This window comes from Girardinichthys multiradiatus, chromosome 23 (assembly GCF_021462225.1).
Source record: "Girardinichthys multiradiatus isolate DD_20200921_A chromosome 23, DD_fGirMul_XY1, whole genome shotgun sequence".
NCBI classification, from domain to species: domain Eukaryota; kingdom Metazoa; phylum Chordata; class Actinopteri; order Cyprinodontiformes; family Goodeidae; genus Girardinichthys; species Girardinichthys multiradiatus.
In genome coordinates, this window is record NC_061815.1 from 35,230,175 (window position 1) to 35,255,031 (window position 24,857).

General features: G+C 39.1%; 1 protein-coding gene across 1 annotated transcript in view; it reads left to right on the forward strand.

Annotated features, from left to right (window-relative positions):
- Positions 1 to 7,363: 7,363 nt before the first annotated feature.
- Positions 7,364 to 24,857, forward strand: part of atp8a1 (ATPase phospholipid transporting 8A1) — a 114,498-nt gene continuing 97,004 nt past the window's right edge. The window contains exons 1-3 of the mRNA XM_047353416.1: positions 7,364 to 7,560; positions 13,714 to 13,828; positions 24,287 to 24,386. Coding sequence (XP_047209372.1) covers positions 7,473 to 7,560; positions 13,714 to 13,828; positions 24,287 to 24,386 — 303 coding nt within the window. The 5' untranslated portion in view covers positions 7,364 to 7,472. The remainder of the gene's footprint in view (positions 7,561 to 13,713; positions 13,829 to 24,286; positions 24,387 to 24,857) is intronic.

The window sequence follows — 24,857 nt, forward strand, 5'->3', positions numbered from 1 at the left end:
TCATGAAAGTCTGTTCTCCTGAAATAAAAGCGGTGCTATAACTAATATTAACAGATGACCTACTCTGAAGCTTCAGGCCTGAATCGATTTGACAACTATGGTATTCACGTAAAAGCTTCCTCTGTGCACTTAAGAAAGGTGCATGTGCTCTGCAGACGTGTAACATCATTTGTAGATGCTTCCGGCAAACTCATCTGATGGGACACATCAGGTCAGGTGACGTCCCTTAAAACACTGGCTTAGATCAATTATCATTTACCACTTTATTATTGCAGCTGTTTATAGAGAGCATGGGATGGACATCAGATTGGTTGTCTGTTGTTTTGCTTCATTTTTTCATCTCAAATGTTACAATTAATATTAAATGTTCCTCTGTCAGTTTTTGAAAAATGCTAAATAACCTTTTTAAATTACAATACTACGATTTTTTTATTTTTATGAAAATGGACACTTGCATAATGATACATGGAGGAAATGTAAACATTAACTTGATCTCTGACCTGTGACAGTTTGCACAGATGTATTTCTTGTCTGGCAGAAAAATGAGCGGTCATGCTTCTTACCTTTATGGTTGAACCCTACCAAACCGGTCAGACAGACAACACTAACTTGGCTGTCATGCCACAGGCCTGGTTTGTTGTAGGAATAAGCCAGTATGAAGTTCTAAACTTGAGGAAAAATAGTCATAGTGGTATTTACACAAAAATGTTTAGCATAATGAGAATATTTTCTTATGCAAAAATGGTTGTTGATTTTTACAGTTATAGATACATATTCATGTTTTGATTTGATTGATTTGCTTATTGTGCTCAACATTAATTCTTTATGCCTCTATTCTTTTTATAGAGTAACAGTAGGACTATAACAAGCAGATATTAGCTGGTCAGTTAGTGGGTCTATCTGCTTGGGTAGAGCCCACAGTCAGCTGTTTGTAGCTTGTTTTAAAACTTTTCAAAACCTTGTTATGGCTTGATACTGATATCTGGCATACATCACCTGCTTTAGATAAAAGTAGTTCCTAAATAATTTTATTGTCAGTAAGTATTTGTGATTTTTATTTTCTAAATTTAACTTAAAAATAATCAGAAAGCTTAGATTGTACTCTTAAAGCTGTTAAAGCTCATTTGCATTGTCCTACTTTAAAACGACAAAAGAAGGATGCATTTGTTTCTAAAAGAAAGTAATTGAAGAAAGATCTTTTAGAATGAGGTTGCTTTTCAATTTCAGTTAACAGTTATCTCTGGAAAATCCAGAGAAGATGTGTCTAATTAGCTTTGCCCTAACTAACTTTTCATGAATCTCTGCCAACAGATATGGTGTTTTTGTTTTTTTGCAACACATCTTGGTCTTTGCTTATAACTGAACACAACCGGAGCACATGATGATCTTAGGGCCCTGCAATGTTTTTGTGTATTGTTCTATTTGGCATTTATTAGTATGCTAAAAGGCTGTGCTAAGATTGCTAAACATCAGCATTTTAGCATGATCTAAATTTAGGACGTTGGCAAGGGGATGTTTTTAACCTTGCAAATCCTTCAGGACCCTTATTTAAAAGTTGTTCATGCTTTGCAGGTCAATAGAAAGATCAGGAAGACTTTGGCAATGTAGCTGACATTTGAAGCGTTTCACACCTCCTACCATGTTTGCAGGGATCTGCAAAGTGTATGCCATGTGCTCTCGCTTTTGATCATTCATAAAGCCGCCGGAGTGGAAAGGCTAGTCTCCCAGTAGATCCCTCACTAAGCTCAGCCAGGCCATCCCTGTGATGTCACTGCTAGACCCAGCTGCCTGCGTTGTCCCCAGACTTTCCGTCGTGCTTCAGTCTGCCTGAGCCTATGAGGAGCCAGATGGAGCCAAACGGGGCGGGGGGATTAATTCAGCAGCTGGCTTGTTGTAGTTGTGGGTGCTGGTTACAGCACTGAGCTCTGATAAGAGACTTAGTGCTGCTACATCCATCAAAAGCTATGGATGTAGCTTTGATTGAGTCAGTACCTATAGTCTTCATCAGCCCTTCCTTTTATTCACAAACTGTGAAAAGAAAGGAAGGGGGGGGGGGGGGGTTCTCATCTCTGAGACTTTTGTGTCCATGAATAGACTACAGCCATAAATAGGTTGCTCTGTCCACTAAAATATTTATCTAGGTTGGATGCATCATTTAGGGAGCTTTAGCTAGCGGCAATATGCAGATATAAAGGCCCGTGGTATATTAGGCTCACTTTGCAAACCCATTACGAGATTTCCTATATTGTTTCAGACTAATATGAACTCAGTAACAATGGTAAGTAGCCCCAGTTTAGGTTGCAGTTCCAAGCTGGCAGTGCTGAACTCTTTCATCTTACCTCTATTTAGGCCCTACGTTTTGGCTTATTTTTATTGCATTTCTCCTAAAGCAAAATCACGTCATTCTAATGCATTTTTTTCTTGTAATGACATATTGCCTCTTTTGTTTTTTGCTTAACAATGGTTTGAGCACTGTTTGGGTGTTGTCTAATGCCCATTTTCCACTGGCTGGTTTTAGCTGGCGTGGCTCCGATCCACTCGGTTACGCTCTATTCGGTACGGTACCAGTTGTGTTCCCACTGACTGAAGCCCTGCCTCCAGTCGTCAGTGTAGTGCTCTGTGCTGCTATTAACGTTACTGTGTCAGATTGTCACATTTAAGTAATCTGAGTGAAATTATAAAACAATACATAGAAAATAAAAACATAAACTACATACTAATAACATTTGTATTATTGAATATGCAAGAATGTCTTATATATGTTTTTTTATGTATAAAATTATCCACTGGGATAATTATCTGGAACACAGCCCAGCCACAACTTATAAAAAAAGGCTCAAAGGTTCTGATGTGAGGGGGATGTGGCAGAAGAACCACTGCTGTCTGGACTGGTAACGCTCCAAAGTTTGTCTGGGCTTTATGACAAAGTTTTTGTCTCAGCCATGATAATAACGAAAACAGGAACTTTAAAGTGCAAAACCGCAGACTTTTAACAGTGTTGAAGTCAGTTTTTGGTCTGTCATTTGCTATTCATGCTCCGCAGATTCAGCTGGCTCGTCCTGCTGTTTGATCCGGCGCAGGCAGTCTTATTACAGGCAGCTGCTCTCTGTCTGCTCCCTCCACCTGCAGACTGCGGGCCGCTTAAGGACCGTCAAAACATTTCCGAACCAAACACACTGTTTCATGGTGGTGTTATTTTGTGTGTTTTGGGGGAAATTTATCTGCGTCTGAACAGCTGATTTTATGTGTGATCATTTGATTTAGGATGTTACTAAATACAGCGTTCTGCCTGCATGTAATTCAGAAAACTGATGTGTCCTTTTTATAATTTTAAATAGTAAAATTATATTTTGTATGATCCATTCCGGGGCATTGCGATCTTTAATATTATTGTAGTCACTCTTGAGTTTTATTAACTTTTCTCCGCACTCATCGAAATCTCAGCGAAAACCACCTCATTTCTCCTCTTCCCACGGTCAATCGGTGAACAGCAGTCTGTTCACGCCACATGTAGTCCCGACTCAGCCCCGGTCGGACCTGCTCAGGAGCAGGGACCAAAAAAGTAGGTACCGGTACGGAAAAAAGTGTAAATGGAAACGCTCGCAAAGTGGGCCATGTGGAGATGAGGAAGGCCAAATCGAGCCAGTGGAAGAGGGGCATAAGTGTCGTTACTTCCAACCTAATAGCATATATAACTTCATACTTAAAAAAATACAAATCTAAGTCATAAGTGGTTGAGCAGCTATTCGATAAAATGGGAAACATTTTGTACATTTTAAGGAAACGTAGTGCAAAGACTTTAAATACAGAGTCCTACAAGGTTTACTGTTGAAACAATAGAAAAAGTATCTAGTAAATTACAATGTATTATCTTTGCAGCTTAAACAAGTATTTTAGAAAGTATTGTTGATGAAACGGTTAAACTCGAGTAGGTTGAATGGTCAGTAATTTTAAATTGAAATAAAACAAAATTCATGATTTTTAGTTTCCACAAAAACAGCTGATTTAATAGATGGAGCTTTAGTAGAAAAAGGAATATTCAAAGTTTTTAGGACTAGGTTTGGATTGTAACTTAATTAGAAATAAATTGAGAGTATTTAAAAGCTTTGGAATTTATAGTAAAACTGATTGTTTTTTGCTTTCATTTACACTTCATTTTTGTATTGTTTGCTTATACTTTCATATTTGACTAAAGGTCCTGAGGTTAAGGGCTGCACTTCTTTGATGAACAGCAAACCTTTGATTTACAAAACAACTCAATGTAAACCTAACATAATGTAAATGAAAGACAATATATGAACAGTGCTGATCAAGTCACATTAATGTAGTTGTATAGAAAGCTGGGATGAAATAGTGGCCAAATTATTTGCAGAAGCTTAAGACTGAGGGGAGATCATAGGGTTGCTTGACAAGATGATCGCTGTTTTTTCTGTCATTGGCTTTGGTCAGCAACTTTGTTCTCACCTGAGCTCATACAGGTTCTTGGTAACGCTGAGTTATTTCTAATTATCATATATGGACATAAACAAAGCTTTTGTCCACTAAAGTGTCTTCTTGGAACATGCAGAAGCTAATAGTTTTATGTTCTGGTTTACCTTTTGTTAAAGAACAAATAAAAACATATTTATATTGGCCATAGTTTGTCTTTCTTGACTCTGTCTCGGTTGCACACAGGCGTTGCCCAGCCTTGCTAGAGTCACGGGGGGAGACCAGCACGTCATTGTCGAGCCTTCTGGACAGTTTTTCCCCACCGGGCGCCCTGTCCAAAATATGTCCCCTCTCGTGACTATTGTTCCACCAGTTTGCATCTTGGCTGACACAAGCAATAATCCTGACATCTGGACTCCATCCAAACATTACAACTCTCAGTGGCACTGATTCCTCCCCAAGAGGCTTTCCCTTTGGATCCATCTGCCGCTCCTCGCTGCTCCCACTGAGTTTTATTTAGATCTGTAGAGCGTCTGTGGAGTTTTAGGTTGCTTAATATAGTACAGGACGATGATGATAAAGCCTACAGGAAGTGTTTGTCTAGTTTCCTTTCTTGTTTTCTTTATTGCGAGTGGAGTGATGTCATGACACACGTAGCTTGCGGAGATATAAAGCCCAGTTTCCGCTGAGATGTTGGAAGCAGTGGCTGATTTACACAGGCTGTTGTAGAACCTGGTAACTTGAAATGGACATCAGAGAGTTTCAGAAAACTCTTTAATATGGGTTCTGGGAAAACTCAAATCCTTCATCTTAGCATCAGATTCTGCTTGAAAATAATTGTACACTTAGATTGATATTATGGGATTAATGTTGAGTGAAAGATCAGCATTTGCAGTATTATACCACTTTCAAGCTTCCACCCTGTTTCTCCTCCCCAATCCAATTAAAATGTTCAACACAAAGCCTTAAATTGGATCAGATGTGTAAGAATAGTTGCTGCAGCAGGAACCCAATGTGGTATCAGAGCACAGGTGGCATAAAACAACCTGTATGACCCCCTCTCTTTTCCAATGGTTATGGTCAATCTGACAGAGAGAGGTATCCCAATCGTTGTGGTTTTTAGTATAACAATGACCATCAGTGGGCTCTAGATGGACACCCTGTTTACTTTTAAGGCTAGGCTTAAAACTTTCCTTTTTGATAAAGCTTACAGTTAGAGTGGCTATCATGAGCTATCTCTGTAGTTATGCTGCTATAGGCTTAGGCTGCTGGAGAACATAACGACCACTTTCACCCTCTTCGCTACATTCTCACACTACTCTCCAATTTTGCATTATTTGCTGTTATTTCAGCTTTTAACTTTGTTCTCTCTCTTTTCTCTTCCTAGAAGCTACACCTGGCCTGACTCTGTGTCTACCTGTGACACCTTTCTGGAGAGGGGAATCGTCCAAGCTTCTGCTGGCAATAGCATAATGCTCACCCTCTACCGATGATACAGTTGGCCCTGTCTTTCAGTGTTTAACCCTTTCTCTCTCCTAGACATAGCTACTGACTGAGCTTTTACTGTAACTAACTCTATGTGCTCTCTTTCAGACTCTAACCTTGAAAACTGGCTCAGAGTTTATCTGTTCTTTCTTTCTAGGTGAAACGATTAAAGGAGCTACATCCATTAACATTTACTTTTCCTTCCCATAGAAAGTACTCCTGGATCAGTGCTTCTGTATTCTTTGTGTGTCTCTGCTCTGGTCTCTCAAACCCCCAGTCGGTCGTGGCAGATGGCCGCTCACACTGAGCCTGGTTCTGCAGGTTTCTTCCTGTTAAAAGGGAGTTTTTCCTCTCCACTGTCACTACATGCATGCTCAGTATGATCGATTGCTGCAAAGTCAACGCCAGTGACTGTCCACTGTCTCTACATGCTCATCCAGGAGGAGTGAATGCTGCAAGTCACTGACTGGATGCAATCTGCTGGGTTTCATCATATAGAAAAACTTTTTATCCAATTTGAATAAATAACTGAATCTGACTGCGCTGTTCAATGATTAAGATTAATTGGAATGTATGTACCTGACTTTTGTGAAGTGCCTTGAGACGACATGTGTTGTGAATTGGCGCTATATAAATAAACTGAATTGAATTGAACCTGGCACAGATAGACATCTTGCTATAAAGTTATTAAGTCATTGCTACTGTTGAAGCCGTCTCTGCTTCCCCGGGTCCGTTGATTTGGGTACAGGTTTCAAAGAGTGAAATAAACACAAGTACAATCTACTTATGTTTGCCTCTGCAGAGTGAGAGATGGAGAGCCAAGCAGCTGCAAACCCAATTAATCAACTCTTGCTTTCAGCTCGTTTTATTCAGTCTCAAGGGTTTGTTCAACATATAGATATATCATGTCACACATGTATAACATAACATAACAGTTCCTTAGGTCCAAATAAGGAATACTTCTGATTGTAACATGCAACTCATCCTCCCCTGTCTCTGGCCTTCCCTGTCCTCTTCTAATTTATGACCTTGCACTCTCTATGCTTCTCACTCCCTATGTTTTCACTCCCCTAGTCCCCTTCTATGCTTCACTCCCTAAGCTTGACCCCCCCTATTTCCACACATTCCAGTGTTCCATAGATAGTTTATATTCTACACTACTTGTGTGTTTATGCAAAAAAAAATAGATATTTCCTGCTCTGGTGGAAACCTGTGCGATGTGATAAATATCCAAGCTGTATGTTTGCTGTCTAAACAATTAGTCCGTCCTCCTGCAGACTGACTCCACCTCCAGTCTTGCGCTGTGGTTTGCTAAACTTAGTCCTTGTTCTGCACCTCAGGTTGGTTGTTATAGTGGCTCCTGACTTAGTTCTACTCTTGCTGTAGTTGCCGATTAGAGTGACCCTTCAGCTTACAGGAGATGCTGCAGAAACCTTATTTTCTTTTTTCTTTCCTTTTTTAGCAACACTAGTGAATTTGGTATTTTCTTCCATGGAGCTCTGCTTCTACTCTGAGATGTAGCGCCGCTTTTGTAATCACAAATCTAATGAGCACTTCCTATGGAAAATCATGCAAGACATTTTTTTATCAGCCAGAGGAAGTTGGCAAAGTCACCACCGCAAGCCACAAATGATGTTGAGGAACAAGGTAGGGATCTGAAACAATACTATATTTGTTAGTGATGAACAAACACACACACAACATACATAACAAAAAATGCAATATGTTTTTTAATTCAGAGTGCATATTCAGTATATGTGCAGTCAAATCTGCATTTCATATTTTACAGTAGTGACATACTACAAGTCAGCAGAAAGTATTTTTGAAAGCCAAGCAAAAAAAATATCACAGTACAGAACAAAAGAGATGATTTATTTTTACTAACAAGTCCAGTAGGACCACGGCTAAAACGTCATCTGTCTTACATCCTGTTCATTTTCTCTTTGTTCTCTCCAGCAAGCAAAAAACAAACAAACTGACGTTTAGTCATCTGCTCTCTTGAAACTACAGTCTCTGTGTGTATACCTTAGATAGGTTTGATCCTTATAGTAGCACTGAGATTTCCACAATTGCCAACATTTCTAAATCCAGCATGTTCAATGACAGACAAGGAATTGAAAAGTCAAAAGGATTAGAAAGCAACTTTGCTTTACTCAGTTAAGCCTTCCTGTTATCTACTGTGCGTCTTGCCCTCTCTGTCTGTCACGATAAGCCTGAATGAGCAGCAGGCATGTTGTAGAAAATGGTTTCTTTTTAAATAGCTTCTTACATTTCTGTGCTTCCTCAGACTTCAGTGATTAAGTCATTTCTCTAGATCCTGATGCATTTAAAAACAAATTAGTCAACTCACCTGAAAAGAATAAAATGTCTGCAGGACTAGTAACCTTCAGCTAACAAAATATAAACTTTCCAGCTGAATAACCTTTTAAAAATTGTAAGGTGAATTTTTGCCTTCCTACCTGTTTCCTATTGACGTTCTTCCCAGTTTATTATTATACATATATACATGTGCCTTATAGAACATAGAAATATTAAGTTAAAGTGTTGTTCACTCACTATACCAGCTAATTTGGTTTCATATAGACCAACAAACTATTTACATATTTGAAACAGATTTTTACTCAAATTGTGTACTCAACTTGTTCCATAGCTGCGAAAATGAGAAGTGGGGGAGAAGGGGGGTGACTAAGTTAAATAAGAGTACAAGCAGCAACTGGTGCATTGCAGCACCTGGTCTATCCCAGTAGCCTTCTCCTGCTGCGAAGGCTCATTCACAACAGAGGTACAGCATCAGTCACATATATTCAGCCATATGGGCTGTTTCTTCACAGTGGCCTCATTTTGCAGTAATAGGTGCTGTCTTTTCCTGCTCTCAAGTGTTATTAATAATATGTATTTTTTTTGGTTTGCTCTTTTAATGAAATAACTTGTTTGCGTCATACCTTAAAAGACGATGGCTAAACAATATTATCCAGTGCTTGTTATAGGACCCCAAAAGGATCTTTGATTTCATTTTACTTAAATGCACACTTTCTGCCTCCCATTAAGACACATTTGTTGATGAAATTCATTCTTGTTATACTGTAGGTGTCCCTGCATGAGCAAAAGAGACACACAACATTTTACTCTGCTTCTGCTGTGCTGACACCATTTTGCCACCACACTAAACCACCTTTGTTTATCTGACATCTTGCATAACAAGGTCAGGATAACCACCCAGTGTTTTCCTCATGACCAAATGACTACCAGGGCCAATTTATTTTTAACCATAGAACACATGCCGAGAAGAGAAAATTTCGGGATTAGATTTATCAGTTACTTCCTGGTATGCTAAGCTACCTGGGCCATTAAAATAACAACTGACTGGAATTTGAGATGTGGGGTATACTTAACATGAGTTGGAAAGTGATAAAGGTAAGGTGAGAAAGTGAAGGAAAGCACAGAGCGGTGAAAGTGGAAAGCTGGACTTTAAAGGCAGTGTCAGTCTTCCACCTTGTTTCCTTGACATGACATGCAGGGTAATACTGCAGAGCAAGCTAGGGTTACAGCTGGGGCATATTATGTAGTGTCTCTGGTTACAGCATCTCACCACTCTGCAGTCTGTTGTTGTTGAAGCCATCTTTCTGCACTCACATGACACTTTTTTCTTTTTAAACTCGTTTTCTATTTTTGTAGTCATAGAAGCCAATCTATAACCGCTTAAACCCATGTCTAGCAACAACACTACAAGTTAGCATGTGGTTATCACCATTTTGATAACATGCATGCAACTTTATATCAGGAAATACTCCCTTGACTAGAGTTTGTGTGGGGCTTTTCTGGGTCTCCTCTTGGTACATATCCATGAAAATATGATGAAAAGTAAATTTTTACACTAGTGGACCCTCCTTTTTAAATAGGCAGAACACTTTCTGTCACAATGTATCATTTTCAGTTTTAATGTGATCTAGGCTGACTACTTTTCGGTTCCATTGCTTATTCATTGGAGCTCAGTTACAACTGAACTCCTGTAACTATTAAGAAGCAGAAAGGGCAAGAGTGAACATCAGGCATAGCTTGATTTAAGTGTTAATCATGAATCAGAAGAAGAAATTATGCTGCCACTTCAGCAGTTCATCTTGGGGATGGTATGTACGAGGTGATGTGCAGTGCTCAATTTCGCCACAGGTGGCGCTTTCCATGTTGGCCAAAAGTTCAGTTTCTGTCTCATCTGACATCAGCATCTTCCCCATGTTGCTGTACCTCCACATAGCTTCTGGCAAACTACAAATATGATTTATTATGGCTTTCTAATAACAATGACTTATTCTTGCCATTTTTTTCCTTAAGGCCAGGATTCAGGGTGTCTTATAAACAGATTCTCACAGTTGTGAATCTCTGCAGCTTCTCCAGAGTTGCTGTGGGACTCTTGGCTGCTTCTCTGATTAATGTTTTCACTCCCTAGCCTGTCAATTTAGGTGGACAGCCATGTCTTAGTAGGTTTGCAGCTATGTCAAACTCTTTCCATTTTTTTGGATTATAACAACCCTTTGCTGATTAATGTTATCTAAATCTGATTAAAAATTATACACAGGTGTACTGTAATTACTAGTTTGATTGCCTCTATGGAGGCAATTAATTGCAATAGATTTTATTTTAGGGCTCTTGGAATAAAATGAGTTGAAAAAAATGCAAGCCATACTTTTCACATTTTTATCTGTAAACATTTTGAATACTGTGACATTTACTCCCCATCACAATTACGCACTGCTGTGTGTTGGTCTGTCATACAAAGATCGCCCAAAACTACAGGAAAGTTTTATCAAATGACTTAGTATTAAAAACATGTCATTCTGTTTTGTTAACAAGAATGCATTCAGTCTTTAGGGGGTCTACATGAAGAACGTTTTAAGTAAATTTCTTTCTAAACCTTAAAGAAGTTGAAGACCTTCTAAGTTTAAACATTGCTTGATTTTTATACATTATATAGGCTGTCCTGCTCTGCATCAAGTAGGCTTTTCATTGATGCCCCTCCTATCCTTAGCCTGCATGAGAATAATAACCTGCAGAACAGAGTCTGCTGATCTTGTGTTAGCCTTCCTTGCAAAGTAAGACCCTTGCCAATTTTTGATTGGCTCCTTGCCAATAAAAAAATTGCTTTACACTACTTGCATAGCCGTCTCCGCAGCCCCCGTCGTGCCTCAGTTGCATTGTCCTTGCTAGCAGAGCATCCCACTTTGTTGACCTCAGTGGGAGGCTGGGAGCCGATCAGTGCCTTGTGATTTTAGAGATGGAGGAGGAATTTTATCCACCCAAGGAGAGGGTTTTCCATGAAAAGATGGTTGTTTCTGGCAGAGACATTTTTTTTTTGAAAAGTACTTTCTTTGGAAGTAAGAAAGAGTTGGGGGGTAAAAACAGTAAAATCTATATTTTTCTTTTGGGGAGCAAAACAAAATAGCTATAAAACACATTTTCACTAAAAATAATTCAAATGCTAAGTAATAAAAGCAATTTTGTCATTTATTTATTTTACTTTGTTATTGAAGTTTTGAATCATCATCATACCAGCAGCTAAACTTCTCTGATACAATCTCTGCAGCAGGATGTCGCACTGGACAGGAAATTCCCAGCGTTAATCACACATTTCCAGTGACAAACATCCCTCTGATTGTAAGACGGTGGTCACTGAAACGTTGGCCTTTTTAACATGTTTAAGTTAACCAGAGTGCTAGTTTAATGGGTGGTCTGTAAAGGTAAGAATGTAAGAGATCAGCTGAGGTACACAAGGAACGATCTGCCAGGCCGACCACATTCTCTCCATGGTATTCCATAATGCCTTTGGGCTAAATTTAGGTGACCATGACTTAAACACATTGCTATTCTTAGTCCTGCACCGCTTTTCTTATTAGGCCCCTTGAAACAGACGGACAATGTTAATGTTAAACGTTTCCCTTAGAGACGTCCTGAGTTTTTATTACTTTATTTATTTACAGTACTTATGTATCCCCTTTTATTGGAGCTAACTGATCAAAAAGTGAGGTGACCTAAGGGATCTGAATTAGTCCGGGCCTAATTAGGCTCTCTAAGAGAACCAGGAAATTCCTAACAGCATCTGTGAACTGGCTGTGAATGAATGGCCTAATCTGAGGAATATGTCTGACTGGCTTTCTTTTTAAGTCAGATTTTGTGGTGTGACGTTATGGCATTAATGGAGATTGATCCAGTATCTATTTACTTGTATCACTGTTTCATGGTTTTTACACACAAAAAACATGATCTAATCGATTTTATTTGATACAAAAAACAACAATTCTTCCTAACGCTGCATAAATACTATAATATTTTGATTATGACAATTATATTAATGCTATCTATAGCATTTACTTCCATTTGGATAAAGTGACTTAACCAAAAATGTAGAATAAAAATCTGCTCAGTATAGTGGTTTAACTGCATAATTAGCTAGAATATGGGTTAGCAACCTTTTTTTTTTTTACCTCTTTCCTGCTCCATAAACTGAGTTAAGCTGCAAAAACTACATAATCCAACAAAAAAAGATGAACATCTACTATGTAAAATATACAGTTAAGCCCAGAATTATTTATACCCCTGACTTATTTTGGGTTTAATTGTTTTTATTCAACCAAAAAAAAAAGATTTAAAATAAATTTACATTCTGAAAAAAATAATTTATCTGCTTTCATTTACATTTCGAAAATTATTTGTACTGTCGGTTATCAAAGAAAAAATCCTTTTTGGCATTAAAGGAATTAAACCCTTTTTATTTTTTTCATGTTTCCACTGGACAATTTATCTTGGTGATGAGCTCTAAGTCTTTAAGGTTGGAAGTCCTCCTTGCCATCACCCTAATCTTAAACTCCCTCTAGAGATTCTCTATCAAATGAAAGTTAGTATCCTGGCTGAAACACCTAAATCTGTCTGGGATATTAATAACTTTGGGCTGAACTGCATTTCTTTATTGGTTAAACTAAAGAACCCACAGTTTTTTTCACCATATTTTGGATTAAGGTAAGAAGCTATGTGCTGCTTTGTGCTCCATACTGCCATAGAAAATATTTATGAGATGACAAACTTTTAAATCCTCAGCATACCTAGTTGTACCTTTGTTTATTTCTAGCTGTACATAGATTTCTCAGGACTAAAAACTATTGAAGTGTCTTGTTTTTCAGCGAATTTAAAGTTGCAATGTTAATATAATGCAATGATGGTTTCCCATGTGATTATGTAACATCCTCATGCACCAAGGAGCACTTTTACGGTTGAGATTACAAGAAATTAGCTCCCACTGCCGCATAATTTGGCTGCCCTCTGTAATATTTTCTAAAGCACCTTCTCACTCCATTATGATAATGTTTTAAACATTTTACTGCTGTCAGATTATTGCTGCAAAGGTTAGGTGAGTGTTCTGTAAATGTAATTATAAATGTTTCTTTATCATCTGTAGCCTGCTTTTAATAGCAGGCTAATGTGATGAAAAGTTCATGACAGATGCAGTAACAGCTGACACTTGGTTGAGCCTCACAAAATCACAAAATTAGGATAAAATTATTTATTATTTTGTGTCATTGACTATAAACCAATATATAGAGTATAATACTATAATGTACTCTGTCCTCTGAAGCATCACAACATCTAAAGTGTCCATAGACATCCTCTGACTGAGGCTGCAAAGTCTTCTTTGGTACCTTTCACACATGACAAAGACTTCAAAACACCTTTTTCATCTCACCATACCTTTGTTGGTTCTTGTGGCATTTTATTTATCCTTTAAATAAAAATCTCCTTTCATGTCTTATGCAGGATATGAAAAGACAGAGGACACATCAGAGAAGACGTCATTGGCTGACCAGGAGGACGCCCGGCTTATACACCTCAATCAGAAGCAGTTCACAAAGTTTTGCAGCAATCGTGTCAGGTAAGAAGGTTAATCATTTAAAATGTAACAAAGATGAAAACTCTGAGTGTATCATAGCCACTGGCAGGCACGTGAGGCACGAAGCACTCTTTATATTTTGGAATAGAGTTAATGTTATGTTGGACAGCTCACTTGGTGTGCTGAAATTAGGCTCTTTGCTGCATTGTTTTGAGACAGCAACTTTGTGCTGTTACAATACAACGGTGGCCAAGAAATAATCATAAAAACAACTTGCAAACACGTCATTGTTCTTCATTAAACTCAGGACGCAGTACTAATGTCCTCACAAGAAAACTGTAAATATGTGGGTTTTTTTTAACTTCATAACAGAAACCGAAGACAGGTTTGCTTTTCAATTTCTTTTTTTTTTGCATGGTTTCAGTTTCAAAATTTTACTCTTCTAATAACTTTTCTGTTGGAAAAAAAATACAATTTTTGTACTCCCTAAATAACGGAAACATGTACAGGAAAATCTTGTATTTCTAGGCTTTCTCTCCACCCATGCGTTGGACAATCCTGTAATTTTTCCATTCATTGCTCTTTTTTTTTCATCTATTCATCTGTCCCTGCTCCATATGTAAATACTGACTACTGCAGAAATATCTGCCATAAACCGATGATAAACATTTCTTTTTATACTTTTATACTAAGTTGGCTAAGAAGGACTGAGAAGGCTGGAAATGTGAGTTTGGAGAAAGCTGGAATTTTGACATAAAAAAGGTTAGGAGCGCTATATTTTTGATCTGACACTGATAAATCAGAGGAAATAAAATTATTTTGTTGGTGACCTTCCGTGCAACATAAATTAGATTTTAAATCCGCCAGTAGAACAATTTGCTGTAGCTTTTAATGCCTGGATACAACTGAAATGTCTGTCCGGAAGGGCTTTCCCAGTCACAAATAAATGAATTCATTTTCTTCGCTTGTGTATTAGAGCAGATGTTCAGCCTGACCTATCTATCCTGTTGCTGTTCTCAGGGGAGTTCAGGACTATTGCATAGGAGGTCAGTTTGTTAATTGCTATCTGATAAGATCACTCTCACCTCCAATACAATTTATGCAGAATCTCACTTATTTCATTGTTTCATTAGCAACTCTGTGAAGCAGTGATAACGGTGCATTTTTAGTCGATCTAGATGTACAAAGCATTATTTCCGCAGACAGATTTACAGGTGTCCGCTGTAGGTGCTGTTCGACAGCTTATACTCCACCCCAGACAAACCAGATGAAGTCAGGTGCTGGAGCAGGGATACCGCTAAAATATGCAGGCCAGTGTGCCTCAGTGATGAGGATTAGAAACCACCTATTAGGATGGTATGCTGGGATACTATAATCAGTAATTCTGTGCTTTTAATATTTCTACATTAGTATTGTATTTTAGCTCACTTGGTATCCTGTAGGCTGCATGGTGATGGTCATATAAGTTATTTACTGAACTGGATCAAGTAATTCACATATTAACAACACAGACAATAACTGAAGTAGACTCAAATGATGAACTGAAGTACGGATTTAAAGATTGCATTAGCTTTCTGTTGACCTTTTATAGATCTGCAGTTAATGCAATGAAAACTGTGTCTTAGCTGTAAACAATCAATGGCCAAAAGTGTAAATATAAACCAATAAATAACTTATTAAAAACATGTATAGATTTGATATGAAATATATTATGAACAAACATATTTTAAATACATTCTAAAAGTCTATTATTTAGAGGCTTAAATGTTATTCTCTAAAAACGATATATTTATATTTTCTTCTTTTTTTGCTTTTTGAAACAAAGTAAATATAAATAGCAGGTTTCAAATGAGGATTTCATTTATTCACTAACCTAACCAATCTAGCCCTATGTAACAATATACACTATCTGCCTCCATTATTAAATCATAAATTAACTGTAATTAGCCCCTTTTGTTTGGGCAAGCCCTACCAGCCACACCTTGCCTGAAACCTGGCAGACCAGTAGAATTAAGAAATGTTTGGCTAAAAGAGCACACAAATCAACACATCATGCCCCGAACTGAAGAAATTCAGCAACAGATGTGAAATAAAGTAATGAAAAGGTTTTAAAAGGCTTTTCTATGGCTTCTGGACTAGAGTGAACCTTGGTGAGAGCCATAATCCACAAATAAATAAAACACAGAACAGAGGTGAACCTTCCCAGAAGTGGTCTGCTTACCAGAGTTGCCACAAGAGCGACTCATCCAGGAGGTCACAGAAGAACCCAGAACTGTATTTAAAGACACTCAGTTATGGCCAGTGTTCATGATTCAACTATCAGAGATTTTACAAAAATGACATCCAAGGGAGTTTTCCCAGGCAAAAACTACCAGTGACCAAAAATGGCATGAAGGCCAGTCTCACCTTTTTCTAAAAAAACATCTTAATTATCCACCAGATGTTTGGGAAAATATTCTGCCGACTGGAACGTTCTAAAAGGTGTGGGTCCTGTTACAGCTGACATAAAACTAATACAGCGTTTAGAATCAACAGTCAAATATTTTGGTAATAGGCCTGCTGTATTTCTTTACAAGCTGCAGGATTTGCCGCTATTGATCAAATCATAAATTCTGCTGCCTAGTGTGAAATCCTTAAGAAAATGTTGGGCAGTGTGTTTGTGTCGGATCATTGACCTGCTGCATGACACAAGCGTACTTGTGTCATGCAGCAGGTCAATGATCCGAAGCACACCAGTCAAAGTCTGGACCGAAATCATACAGTAACAGTGTTTTTTAGAGTGAGGTTGAATCTAATTTTACTTGAACGTTTCTTGGTCTCAGTCTCCACTTGCCGTAGACCCACAGTGAAGGGAACCATAGCTCGTGTTACTGTGGATTGTTTACTCACCTACACTTGTTGCTGACAGATGAATGTAAAGGCGATTAATCTCTGGTATGTTGACAGTTTGTCCTGTGAAAAGAAAGGAGTGGCTTTGGAAACCATCTCATTGTTGATCCTCTGTTATTTGTTGGTTGTGTGAAACCCGTGGCATAGTTGATATGAACGCAGAAAGCTAATGTAGGAATTTATTTTAATTATCATGGCTTTACTAATCAAATCAGGTAAGCTCTTCACTCATATATACGTGTTCCTTTGTTTAAAATAGAGATTCTCTGAGCTTCTCTATATAAAGTCATGCAAAAGCTAAATCCCAAGCTCCATGTGACAGTCACCATGTTAAAGGCTCTACTGTCAGAAACATAGAGCCATGTCTCCCATTTAGGTCATTCACCCCTGTTAGGTTCAAGTGGTGATGAAACTTAACGTTTGATGTGCTACTGGGCTGTACCATGGAAGGCTAAATTATCTGCATGCGGGCATCTTATCACCTACCTTGGTAATTTTCCCATTGTACCCAATGAATATCCTGTAATGCATGGCCCTGATGAATATGATTGTAAATAACAGCGTGATACGTGTTTGGGTTCTTCACATAAAAGATGTGGTTGCACACTGATTGAATAATGACAATAACATTAAAATCAATGTTGCTTTGTTGTCAAATATCTGCTAAAATCTTCCTTTAAGTAGGGCTGCACAAGTTTAGGAAAACATTAATTGCTAAATTATTATTGAATAGTACAATGATCGTACGGATTGTGATTAATCAACATTTTGCACACCGCTTTTTTTGTTTTCCATCATCAGGAATATCTGAGGCTGATGAGAAAAATCTTGTGCTTATTGTGCTTAACCAGGTGCTTCCTCAGATTAGAAGTATTCCCGCCGCTGGCCTTGCACTTCACATCACAAATATTGCAGTGAGCGTAATTTGCATCGCATTTTGAAAGTGGAGCCATGCTTTCTAGCGCTTTCAATCAGTCATGCTTTGTTGACGGTACCTTCAGCTAGTGACGTCATTACACTCTTGTGCATGCAATGCTGTGTTCATGTCCGGCATGGAAAATGCCCACTCTTCCACTCCCTCAGTGTCACAATGATACGTTTAGATACCAAAACATGGTACCATGGTTTGATTTTACGTGAATTGCTACTCTGTAGTACTGACGTAATTTGATTCCTATCCCTAGTTACTATGAAGCCATGATACATAAAGACCTGATAGGTTAGACCCATTTGTTGACAGATCATTAAGCCAAGTCCCTTACCTAGAGCATGGTGCAGGCAGAAACTAAATAAAGAGCTGTTTTAGTTTCAGTTTATTATTCAACAGTTCTTTAAAATGTTCTTTAATAACGCCTTTTTTCCTGAGTAGAGGTTACAAAACTATTATAGCCTCTGTAATTATTTTGCTACTGAAACAATAAAAATAACCATTAAAAAAATCATCCAATGTGGGCTAGAAATCTTGCATATTAGCAAACAGACCTATCAGAAGAAAACTGTTTATATGGAACAGCAAAACACCCCTATGTAATGCCAGTCTGGCTTATGCAAGAATCATTTTGCAATGTCATTCATTTGTGTTAGCTTCAGTCTGATTGGCCAGTATGAGAAAATACTATCACTGACTTCCCAAGATGCAATTCTTGTTTTCTTTCATGCCAGTTAGACTGAGTAAATGGAAGATTACAGTGCTTGTTATCCAAGCAGAGACCGGTTTGCCATTTGCCCCAACATTCTTGTAACATGTTTAAAACATTAAAATGCAGTTGTTTTTGTCATTAAAGAGGTACTTAGTGGAGGAAAGGTTTTATACAGCAAAACAGCCCCTGTTTGCATGATTAAACTATATTTTTGTTTATGATTTTACTGGCAAGCATGCCACCTGGCCCCTCCAGCATGTGCATGACCTGCTCAGGTCAGGCTTAAAGGTGCACTCCCAATACTGTTATAATTTCTGACTAACACTCTGATGCAAAGTAAACACTATCAAACAGTAGGGGGTTATGTTAGCATATTAATTTAATTTAATGGTACACAACTATTAAAGTACACCACTATATGCCTTGGATTTCGGCCTTAAATCGGGTTAACAGTAGTAGTCATCTGTCAGAGCTTATTTACCCTTTGTTACCCCCAACAGCTTACCATTGCTGCAAACAGCATTGTGTGCTGTCACTGCTAATCATAACAATTATGACTCTTCAGCTTTGTGTTTTGTTAGCAGAACAGTACAAGCAATGTGTGCGCCTTGCTTGTTATATTCGGGGAAATATGTTTCATTTCATTAGTCACTGCAGCTATAGTTATTTTTAAAACTAGTGTTACAACTGACCTCTGATCTGCAGTTTATTGCTCTAATTGGGATATCAGTGGATAACTGCTTCTTTCAAATCAGTATTCTCAGTCTGCTGCCAGTAAGTCAAAGGTGAGATCAACAACCATCCCAAGAAGTGTGCATTACATGATGATCCAATGATAGGCATTCTGTTGCTTTACAGAAGACTGGACGTTGTTCAGAGATGAATAAGAAACTGTACGGTTTACAGTTGAACTCCATGATGTATGAAAGAATGGTGGAGTGAAGTAGCAAGTCATAGATTATTTTTAAATGGATGTACTGAATGAAAGCAAGGAAGCCATGGTTTTTAGGCAGCGAGCATCAAAGCTTTCCATCTGCTGTTGTGATAGCGCTGCTTAAGCATTTAGGCGTTTTTAATTCCCCATGGGTTCACACTTTTCTACATGTGAAAGTACTAATCCCATTTTCAGTTTTGGCTAAAGGTTCAATAAATGCTGATTCTAATAGACTACGTGTCCAAAAATGATTACCGACACAGAGAAACTTCCTCATATTTGAATATCTCACTCAGCCAGTTGGGTTGCTTAATCTTTTTGGTCACAATGTTAATGTTGAGCTTCCTCATATGATCATGACTCATGTGACTGCTACAAATCAACAATTATATTCAAATTCAATTCAAATTCAAAAATACTTTATTAATCCCAAAGGGAAATTAAATGTTGTTGTAGCTCATATTATGAGGGTTTCCTCAAAGAGCTGTTGTAGATGCTGATGGCTGTGGGCAGGAAGGATCTCCTGTAGCACTCCATCTTACAGCAGATCTGAAGAAGCCTCTGACTGAAGACACTCTGTTGTTGTAGGACAGTCTGATGAAGAGGATGCTCAGGGTTCTCCATAATGTTCTTCATTTTATGAAGAATCAGTCTTTCCTCAATGATCTCCAGAGGTTCCAAAGGAGTCCCCAGAACAGAACCAGCCTTCTTTATCAACTTGTTGAGCTTTTTTAAGTCCTTGGCTCTGATGCTGCTTCCCCAGCAGATGATGGTAGAAGAGATCACACTCTCCACAACAGACTTATAGAAGATATGCAGCATCTTACTGCAAACACCAAAGGACCTAAGCTTCCTCGAGAAGTAGAGTCTGCTCTGTCCCTTCTTATAGATGGCTTCACAGTTGCATCTCCACTCTAGTCTGTTGTCCAGGTGAACACCGTTTATACTCCTCCACCACCTCCACTTCTTCTCCCATGATGGAAATATATTTTGACTTATTCCTGTTTCTCTTAAAATCTACAATCATCTCCTTTGTTTTAGTCACGTTCAAAATGAGATGATTGTTTCCACACCATGCCACAAAGCGGTCCACCACCTTCCTGTACTCAGCTTCTTGTCCATCTCTGATCCAAACCACGACTGCAGAATCATCCGAGTATTTCTGCAGATGACAGGAGTCTGTCTTGTACTGGAAGTCTGAGGTGTACAGAGTGAAGAGGAATGGTGAGAGTACAGTCCCCTGTGGTGCTCCTGTGCTGCTGACTCATAACCCTTCAGTCTCAAACTGTGGTCTGTTTGTCAGGTAGTCTTTGATCCAGGAGATTGTTGAGGCCTCCACCTGAGTCTTCTGGAGTTTCTGACAAAGCAAATCAGGTTGGATTGTATTAAATGCACTGGAGAAATCAAAGAACATGATCCTCACAGTGCTACTGGCTTTGTCCAGATGACAGTGGGTTTGTTGAAGCAGGTGTATGATGGCATCTTCAACTTCAACTCCACAGCGATAAGCAAACTGAAGGGGGTCCTGATGGTTTACTGTTTGCTTACTCAGGTGGGCCAACAGGAGTCTCTCTAGGACCTTCATAATGTGAGATGTTAAGGCAACAGGTCTATAGTCATTGAGGACTGATGGGTGAGTTTTCTTTGGTACCGGAACAAGACAGGAGGTCTTCCACAACACCGGAACCTTCTTCTGGGCCAGGCTATGGTTGAAGAGGTGCTGCAAAATCCCACAGAGCTGCTCTGCACAGGCCTTCAGGACTCTAGGGCTGACATGATCTGGACCTGCAGCCTTATTCCGATTCAGTCTCTCCAGTTGCTTCTTCACTTGACTTCTTGAGACACACAGGTGGAAGGGGGAAGCAAAGGAAGCATCAGCATTTTCTGATATGGTTGAAGGCAAACATGTAGAAGCAGAAGGGTCTAGGGCTGAGGTGGAAGATAAAAAATGTGAGGTGTTACTGGACAGCTGTGGGTCCTGTGGGTCAAAGGAAGGTGGATTGTCTGTTTGGCTGTGAGCAGGAGAGGAGGATGCTGAGCTTCTTTCTGAACTGAACCTATTGAAGAATGTGTTCAGTTCATTGGCTCTGTCCAGATCTTCATCGGTCTGATCATCCTTCTACTTGAAGCCTGTGATCTTCTTCATCCCTGTCCACACATCTCTGATATTGTTTTGCAGGAGCTTGCTCTCCAGCTTCTTCTTGTACACCTCCTTGCTGTCTCTTATCTTGACTTTAAGTTGCTTCCCCCTAACAACAAGTTCAGGGTCATTTGCATATATGGTTCCCTTACTTTTGTTCAATAAAACTTTTTAGATTTACAAAAAGAGACTACATAGATATTTGTTGGCCTTGGGATTGTTTTTCTTTTCGCTTTCAAATCATAAATCCACATGTGAAGGTCATGACCTTGAAATGTGTGTTCTTTTTATAGATCTGGTTTAAAATACCTCTTTTGTTGTATATTTGGAGGCTATTGTAAGGCCTAGATTGTTAGATTGTAAGATGACACTGTGACTCAGTAAAAAGTGTAAACATTTAGCCATTTATTTTTTTATTTTGCCACTTTGGCTGATGTGCTTTACAAAAACATTTACTGCTATGAGAACGAACAGTGTCTTTCAAAGGTATTAAATATCCACAAACCACAAACTTCTGTATATTTTATTGGGACTTCAGGCTGAATACAAAGTTCATCATTAAGTGGGAAAGTAACAGAGCGACTGGTCAGATTTAATGGGAGCTAAATAAATGGAAATTCCTGACGAATTACATACTTTAAAACGCTCGAGTCTAGGATGAAGAATAACTTTCCAGATGGAGAATGATTCTAATTATACAACCAGAGCTACAACAGAATTATATACAGGGGTTGGACAATGAAACTGAAACACCTGTCATTTTAGAGTGGGAGGTTTCATGGCTAAATTGGACCGGCCTGGTAGCCAGTCTTCATTGATTGCACATTGCACCAGTAAGAGCAGAGTGTGAAGGTTCAATTAGCAGGGTAAGAGCACAGTTTTGCTCAAAATATTGAAATGCACACAACATTATGGGTGACATACCAGAGTTCAAAAGAGGACAAATTGTTGGTGCACGTCTTGCTAGCGCATCTGTGACCAAGACAGCAAGTCTTTGTGATGTATCAAGAGCCACGGTATCCAGGGTAATGTCAGCATACCACCAAGAAGGACGGACCACATCCAACAGGATTAACTGTGGATGCAAGAGGAAGCTGTATGAAAGGGATGTTCGGGTGCTAACCCGGATTGTATCCAAAAAACATAAAACCACGGCTGCCCAAATCACGGCAGAATTAAATGTGCACCTCAACTCTCCTGTTTCCACCAGAACTGTCCGTCAGGAGCTCCACAGGGTCAATATACACGGCCGGGCTGCTATAGCCAAACCTTTGGTCAATCATGCCAATGCCAAACGTCGGTTTCAATGGCGCAAGGAGCGCAAATCTTGGGCTGTGGACAATGTGAAACATGTATTGTTCTCTGATGAGTCCACTTTACTGTTTTCCCCACATCCGGGAGAGTTACGGTGTGGAGAAGCCCCAAAGAAGCGTAACACCCAGACTGTTGCATGCCCAGAGTGAAGCATGGGGGTGGATCAGTGATGGTTTGGGCTGCCATATCATGACATTCCCTTGGCCCAATACTTGTGCTAGATGGGCGCGTCACTGCCAAGGACTACCAAACCATTCTTGAGGACCATGTGCATCCAATGGTTCAAACATTGTATCCTGAAGGCGGTGCCGTGTATCAGGATGACAATGCACCAATACACACAGCAAGACTGGGGAAAGATCGGTCTGATGAACATGAAAGTGAAGTTGAACATCTCCCATGGCCTGCACAGTCACCAGATCTAAATATTATTGAGCCACTTTGGGGTGTTTTGGAGGAGCGAGTCAGGAAACGTTTTCCTCCACCAGTATCACGTAGTGACCTGGCCACTATCCTGCAAGAACAATGGCTTAAAATCCCTCTGACCACTGTGCAGGATTTGTATATGTCATTCCCAAGACAAATTGACACTGTATTGGCCGCAAAAGGAGTCCCTACACCATACTAATAAATTATTGTGGTCTAAAACCAGGTGTTTCAGTTTCATTGGCCAACCCCTGTAGATCAAAGCATATTCATATTAAAATAGTCAAAGTCCAGACCTAAATCAAATTTAGAATCTGTGGCAAGACCTGAAAATGGCTTTTCACGCACCCTTTCCAGTCTGACCTAGTTTAGGCTAGTTCTTCAAAGAAGAATAGGGAAACATTTCCAGCACTGTATGTGCGAAGATGTCAGACATGTACTCCAAAAAAGTTGCTGCTTTAACTGCATGAACCTTGGTTCTACAAAGTATCAACTCAGGGGGGCTGAATATAAATATGTGCCACAGTTTTCATATTTTCATCTGTAAAAAGCAATTGTATTTCTGGTGGGTTTTAAATGGCAACATCATTATTGTTGAACTGTATCTTCTTGGTTGCCTTTTTAAGTTAGAGACTATACTTGGCTTGTGTTTGTCTGAGGGCAAGAGTATGCAAAGCATTGCTACTAGCTTGGCTTGCAGCAGTATATACATCTTCTCCTAAAGTGGCTCGTCTGACTGGCCCCTTTAATGCAGCTGTAAATCAGCCTGCTGGAGGCTGGGACGTGGGACTGCTGAAAGCTCTTCCAGTTTCAATATCCCACCATCATGACCAACCCCACAGCAGCACAGGCAACATTGCTTACCTCTGCCAGGGTTTCTTTATGCCTCTCCTTTCGCCTCCTAGCTTCTAATTGTTCTTTATTATTAGTGCACTGGTGGTGTTTACAGTTTGTCAATGCCAGACACAAATGAATGTCTTCCTGTAAAAGCAACACAAAATGGATTGTCAAAATGCTGAAAACAAAGCCTCATATAAATGTAACACTGTTTCAGTAATGTTAGATTAAAGGCTAACTGGCTTTGTTTTCTCCCCTTTCTTGTCTCATCCTGCTCCCCACTATCATCTCGTTACATCCTGCCTGACTCGCCTCTTCAGCACGGCCAAATATAACGTTCTCACCTTTCTCCCTCGGTTCCTCTACTCGCAGTTCAGGAGGGCAGCCAACTCCTTCTTTCTCTTCATTGCACTCCTGCAGGTATGATTTAGTTTATCTATTTCTTTGATGATAAATTCCACAACTGCATTTGTCAGTACTGAGGTAAAGGTTTAGCTATTTGGTTAATTACAATAGGGCCATTTCCTTTTTTTTTTTTCCCCAGCCACAGTTTGCATTGACCTAGACACCATTTCCTGTAAGGTCATGTCTGTAATTTCATATGGCCACACAGCCTCACCCACATGCACACACACACACACACACACACACACACACACACACACTCACTCACTCAGACACAGTATTTTTAAATATTTTGATAATAACAAATGCATGTAATTCTACACCTACTAACTCAACACACTGGTGCATCAATTTAAAATATGTACAAGTAGCTGCAGCTGCTGAAATTTGAATTTCAGGTGTTTAGAGCTTACCAACTCAGAGCAGAAAATAGAAAATGGAATACTCCAAAAGACTTGAGTTTCTTTCTTTATGTGTGAAATGTCA